Source organism: Nanorana parkeri, unplaced genomic scaffold, assembly GCF_000935625.1.
Source record: "Nanorana parkeri isolate BGI_ZX_2015 unplaced genomic scaffold, ASM93562v1 scaffold2070, whole genome shotgun sequence".
In the NCBI taxonomy this organism is placed as follows: Eukaryota; Metazoa; Chordata; class Amphibia; order Anura; family Dicroglossidae; genus Nanorana; species Nanorana parkeri.
In genome coordinates this window covers 1-6,404 of record NW_017308338.1, presented here as the reverse complement: position 1 = coordinate 6,404, position 6,404 = coordinate 1, and the positions used below count along the sequence as shown (strand labels likewise).

The following is a 6,404-nucleotide window of genomic DNA, read 5'->3' as shown; positions in this document are numbered from 1 at the left end:
TGCCCCATACACCTCATCTCTCTCCTGTCTCTGTAGTGACCTGCATATTAAAGCCTTTAACCTTTTATCATTCACATCATTCACCCCCCTCATCTCCATCCTCCATGTATTAACGTCTTCCTTCCAAACAATTGTGGCAAAAAATGAGATGACCTCGGGGTGGAATGCAGGAGTCATTTTGGGGGTATTCTGTATTTTTAGGGCATTTTTATTTGAAATGATTTATAACGGGGATTAGGAAAACCATTTTCTTTAAAACATTTGTATCGTTTCTATATTTAAAACAGTGGTTATTAAATACAACGAAATGAAAGCTCCATTTGTCTCCAAAAATGAGATAAGCTTCATCTGGGTACAGTGTTGCATGACCGAGTAAATGTCAGTCAAACCATAACGGCACTGATAACAGACAAATGGCCTGATAACGAAGGAATATATACAGGGTGGTGACTTCTTGCTGATCTGCCAGAAATGCACTCGGCTCCTATGATGCGTTGTGGGCTGACAGCACACAGCATTTTGTGGAATGATTGGTGTCAGCCCTGCCCGGCTATCTTTTAGCTAAGCTACTCAAACCTTCCCACTCTCCTTATGTCTACAACAGAGACACCAATTATTCTGTAGTAAAAGATAAGAACTAGGAGGGCTCATTAGACCCAATGAGATAACAATACAGGAAGTGTGCTCGGGACCCAGCCCTACATTTCTGACAGGTTTTTTTTTCTCCACTTATCAAACCGATATAACAAAATGCTTTCGGTGATATTTTTACCAGACTAAAAGGTAGGGATGCACCGATATATCAGCCGCCCAAACATATCGTCCGAAAATGGCACTTTTGGCTAAATGCCGTAAGTGCCATTTTTGTGCCGATACAGCGGCGCATCCCTGCTTTCTCTCCTCCCCACTGGGCGCTGCTCTGTGTGCCAGCGGGGAGGAGAGAAACTGTGACAGCCGGCCCAGCGCTGCAGGAGGAGAGCGATGTGAGCGGCCGGCGTCTCTCCTCCCACACCGCTCAGCCTCCTATCACAGAGCAGTGTGTGGGTGGAGACAGCCGGCGCTGTCACAGGAGGCTGGGCTCTCCTTCCGCACCGCTCGCTCAGCCTCCTGCGACAGCTGTCAGGATGGAGAGCCAATGCAAGCAGTCAGTGATCGCTGAGTGTTTGTACATAATTGAGGACAGAGTATGGGTACTATATCCCCAATTATGAATGAATGGGAAGTGATCTACATCACCTCCTACATCACTTCCTGTTCATTCATGATTGTGGATATAGTAAACATACTCTGTCCTCATGTTATGAATTGAAAACAGGGGCTGCAGAATAAGAGATTGAGGACTTTGTGTCTCGGAGGACTCTGTGTCCTCAATCTCTTTTTTTCTATTTTAAAAGGTAAATATCAGGGATCTGTTTAGACCCCCAATATTTCCCCAAAGCCCCTAAAAGTAAAGTAATAAATAAAAATATTTTATAAAAAAATGAATGAATGCATAAATATAACAAAATTAAAAAGTTTATAAAAAATAAATACAAATTAAAATATTTTTTAAAAATTGAAACAATTTAAAAAACATTTTCGGTTTCGGCCTGACATTTTTGGTTTCATTTCGTTTTTGAAATTTCCATTTCGTTACCTCCTGCTAAAGGTATTACATTTGAGAGAGAGGGTCATTGTTGGTGTTTAGGTACACTTTAATTACTTGGACTGGGAGAGAATAATGTCAGATGTCTTCTTGTTTTCTTTCCTGTACACAGTTGTTGAAGATGTTAATAAGAGAAGAGAACCAATTCCAAGCCTGGAGGCCATTTATCTCCTCACTCCCAGCGAGAAGGTAATTCATTGCCGCAGTGTATTTCTCATTGTTTGTTTTATTCTTATTTTTAGTCTCTTTAAGGGCTCATTCAGACGGCTGTGCAGTGTGCATGCCTGTAAAAAGACCCGATCCCGGAAGGGACAGGTGCTGCGTGTAATTTGTGCCCAGCAGCCTGTTCTTCCCTAAGTATGCATGTGACCGCGTGTAAATGCATGCAGCCCTGTCCTCCCCATAGAGAAGCACAGGCTGCTGTGCACAATTACACGCAGCACCTGTTTCTTCCAAGGTTGGGTCTTTTTACGGGTCTGCACGTTCGTCTGAACGAGAGCCCTCATTCTCATTTCATTTCGCATATGTTTGGGCTTACTGTAGTCAGGCAGATGTGTATCCGTAAGACATTTAGGCCTCACTCACAGCTACATGCTGGCCCATACAGACCCGTGCTGCGTGTACGGCCGTATCGTGCAGCTCCCGGGAAGGACAGGTGCTGCGTGTGATTATACGCAGCAGCGTGTTCTTCTCTATGAAAGTATGCGGCCGTATCGTGCAGCTCCCGGGAAAGAGAGGTGCAGCGTGTGATTATACGCAGCAGCGTGTTCTTCTCTGAGAGTACACGGCCGTATCGGGCAGCTCCCGGGAAGGACAGGTGCTGCATGTGATTAGTACGCAGCCCCCGTCCTTCTCTATGGGACTATGCGGCCGTACGTCGCCCTACGCTCACCCGACCTGCACGTCCGTGCGGGTGTCCGTACTCTTGCGCTGACAGGATGGATCCTGTCTGCGTCCGAGCCGGGACACCCGCATGTACGTGCAGTTCGGGTGAGCGCACGGCCATGTAGTCCCATAGAGAAGAACAGGCTGCTGCATACACATCACACGCAGCACCTGTCCTTCCCGGGAGTTGCCCAATACGGCCGTGCACTCCGCATGGATCTGTACGGACCGGCTCTTGGCTGTGTGAATGAGGCCTTATGATCCTTATTCATAGGGGTCTCAAGCCAGCCACAGATTTCGCACTCTTATTGCTTCAAAGGTTCCTTCCCAATTTTCAATGGAAAACTAAGATTGTTACTTGAACTTAGTTCTTCTCCTGGTGTTACTTTTGGCTCGCCAAGTTCAGAAGTTCTCATTATTTGTAACTGTATTGTCACCAATAGTAATATATAAAGCAATTTTTCTTAAAGTGGACCTTTACCTCTTCCAATGCATCCCCCCTATATATGATGATGAATAATAACATAGACATGTCAGGTGTACAATTCTGCGATTGTGAAATACTGACACTTGCAGAGCGTTCACTTCCTGCTTTGAAAGGGCAAAATGACTTCAGTTTGGCAAAGCAATGCACACTGGGATTGTCTTGCCATCAGCAGAGCATTGCTGGGAAATCTCATCTGTAATCTCAGGAGATCTCAGGGAAAGGCATTTAACTCCTCCTGAGATGATGTGCATGGTCACATGTCCTAGTCACATGTGCCAGAAATCCAGGAAGTAATAGGAGAGCTAATAATCTGCCCTAAGTAAACATGGCCGCTATCGGAGGTCCGTGGAAGAAAATAGTTATAAGGTATACAAAGTATACAAAGCCGGCAATTATCTAGACGTATGTGATTGTAGATTGTCATTACTAAACATTTCTAAAGGTGTGTTTGTTATTTTCGAGATCTGGGTAAATGTCCGCTTTAACTAAAGCTCCTTTTAAAGAGTACCTATAAACAGGAAATTAAACTCGCCTTTGGTGCTTAGAGTTTGCACCATTCAGCTTATGAAAGACATTGCCAATGGCTTCAAGTGAAATTTTAAGATTAAACTCCTGAGTTTGGTGTCACTTTGAAAGAACCTCTGTGGCACCTTTTGAGCTCCTAAGAAAGTTTTGACTCAAAGTGGAATATAGAGAAAAGCCCGATTGCATCCCACAATGCTATACAGGGCACCCCTCATTAGGTCACTGAGCCACCTGCATTGCATTGTGGGATGTGGTACCTTGATAATAGATGTTGCGTGAAAGACTTGGGATCTCCTGGGCTGCAGCAAATAACTAATTTGTTGTTATGAACTGGATGGTAAGAAAGGTCAGGTTTTTCCCTCAAGGCATTCATAGTGAAGGGGAAGGTTTGAGTGTTCCTATGCTGTTTGAATATTGCTATGCTGTTTTGTTAGGGATGCACCGATACCGGTTTCGAGTACCGATAACTTTTTTTTTTGTACTCGCTGATAACGAGCACCGGCGCCGTGTGCCCAGATTTAAGGAAGTCGGCCAGCGGGTCATAATCTGTCGCCCGCCTTCCTGATTGCCTGTGTAGCCGGTGTTCTAGCGAAAGAACTTCACTTGCCGAGGCTGACCAATCAGGAAGCCGGGACGTGAGTCATGACGTGCCGCCCGGCTTTCTGATTGGTTAGGAAGCCAGGCTGCTTACCAACAAGTGAAGCTGGTTTCCTAACCAATCAGGAAGCTGGGCAGTACGTCATGACCCGCTTCCTGATTGGCTAGGAAGCCAGCTTCACTTGTTCTTAGGCAGCCTGGCTTCCTGACCAATCAGGAGGCACGTCATTACCCACGACCCGGCTTCCTAATTGCAAAGGTAGCCAGCTCCATCCTTCCTCGGGCACTTGCAGTCAGAGGGAGATCTCCCTCTGTTCGGAAGTTCCAGTATCAGAGGTAAGTATCGAGTACTCGCCCAAATACTCGGTATCGGCACTGATACTAGTATTGGTATCGGTGCATCCCTACCATTTATTTAACCCCTTCATGACTGAGGCCCTTTTTTCATTTTTTGTACCCATGTTATATTCCACATTTTTAGGTAAGTCGCCAGGATCGCTTCTGTTGTAAAGCCGACAGTCGGCTCTACAAGTTTAAACAGAGTCCCGGCGGCAAAAGTCGCCGGGAGTCTGTTTAAACAGCCCCGATGCTGGCGACGTACACTGTACGTCGTCAGTCACGAAGGGGTTAAAGGAGTTGTAAAGTCCCAGCACATCCTCTCCTGTTATAACATCAGCATTGTAATAGGAATACATACTGGGGGTGTGTCTGATAATACAATCAAAGCTTACATGAAAAAATCCCTTTTATGTAGTGAGCGCCGCCCTCCGTCTGCCCGTCACTTCCATCAACTTCCTGTATTCCCAGTGTGCTTTGCGTCTCTTTCCCTGCTGCTTGATGTGATGGAATCTCCATTTCTCAACACTACATCTCCCATCATGCATTGCTTCCCACAAGCAGTGGTGATGTTAGATTGTTCAGACGTTGAGTTGCAGTTTAGAAGGCCGGCTCTGTGAGAGTGGTCACACAAGGAAGTTCATATTCGCAGGGCTGCGTGAAATTGTGTCAGTGCATGGAGGAAGTCCATCCTATGGGCATCATTAAAGGAGAACTATGGGGTCAGGGCTTTTCCCCATAGTTCTCCTTAGGGTAACGGGAGGACACAAAATAGCGTCCTCCCGTCACCCTAAGCTCAGTATACCGCGAGCTACAGCTCCCTATATACTGAGACGCCGGAGCGGATCGCGACATCGATGTCGAGATCCGCCCAGCTGTGTCAGTGACAGCTGGCTCTGCCTATCTAGAGGCAGAGCCAGCTGTACCCGCCCCCTCCCCCGTCCGTTCCTCCAGTCAGTGCTGGCGGATCGGAGCGGGGGGAATCCAGCCCCTCCCCTGTCACGGCAGAGAGCTGTGACAGGATCGAGAGGTGAGCGAACGCCGGTATGTGTTCGCTGACCTGTGACAGTCTCATTGTCACACGTCGGCTAGAACTATGAGGTGTGTGAAAAGCACTCTCCTCATAGTTCTCCTTTTTAATAAGTACGTTTACAGACTCCTAGATGGATCTGGTTATTAGGAGCGGGAGAGAACTCAATATAGAAATACAGATTTAGTTTTAGTTTTGGACCATAGAGACCCATAAAAGACCCATCTGCTCTTCAAATTGTACGCAGCTTTCAGATGCTGCTTACATGTGTTAGCACATTGTTATGCTTAAAATGCAATTAAATGCCGACTTAGGGCAATTTTTCTGTCATTTACAGGCGTTGGGTATGTAGATTTATCTGCTCATAAGCCAGAGATGATTGTATTTCTCTCTCTTACCAGACATTCCTGTGATAAAAATAGTCATAATAAACCGAGCAAGGAGTGCTAATAGGTTTCACTGCTCTGCTCCCGAGAGACCTGTTATTAGCAGACATTCTCCGGATCCGGGAGGTGACACAGATATGAATGGCTTCACCTTTACTCTTTTGTGCAAATGTTAAAAACAAAAAGCAGCAACACCCATTCAAAATTATGTGGTTTACCCAGTAAGACTGCTGAGTGGCCTCAAATGCCCCCTGTGTGGCCAACAATAACAAATTATATGTACAGCGGCTCATAAAGTGTGATGGAAGGAGAAGAAATTACAGTTGTGGAGCATGCACTTTCTATTGTATAAAAATTGTGTATATGTATGTATATGTATGTATATGTGTGTGTGTGTGTATCTATCTATCTATCTATTGATAGATAGATAGATAGATAGATAGATAGATAGATATATCTCTATGTATATATTACACACACACACTATATTGCCAAAGGTATTGGGACACCCCT

General features: G+C 45.5%; 1 protein-coding gene across 1 annotated transcript in view; it reads left to right on the top strand.

Moving 5' to 3' along the window:
• Window positions 1-1,852, top strand: part of LOC108800577 (syntaxin-binding protein 2-like) — a gene marked incomplete at its 3' end in the record, with an annotated part of 19,254 nt that extends 17,402 nt beyond the window's left edge. Inside the window, exon 4 of the mRNA XM_018572558.1 lies at window positions 1,758-1,852. Coding sequence (XP_018428060.1) covers window positions 1,758-1,852 — 95 coding nt within the window. The remainder of the gene's footprint in view (window positions 1-1,757) is intronic.
• Between the last annotated feature and the right edge of the window lie 4,552 nt (window positions 1,853-6,404).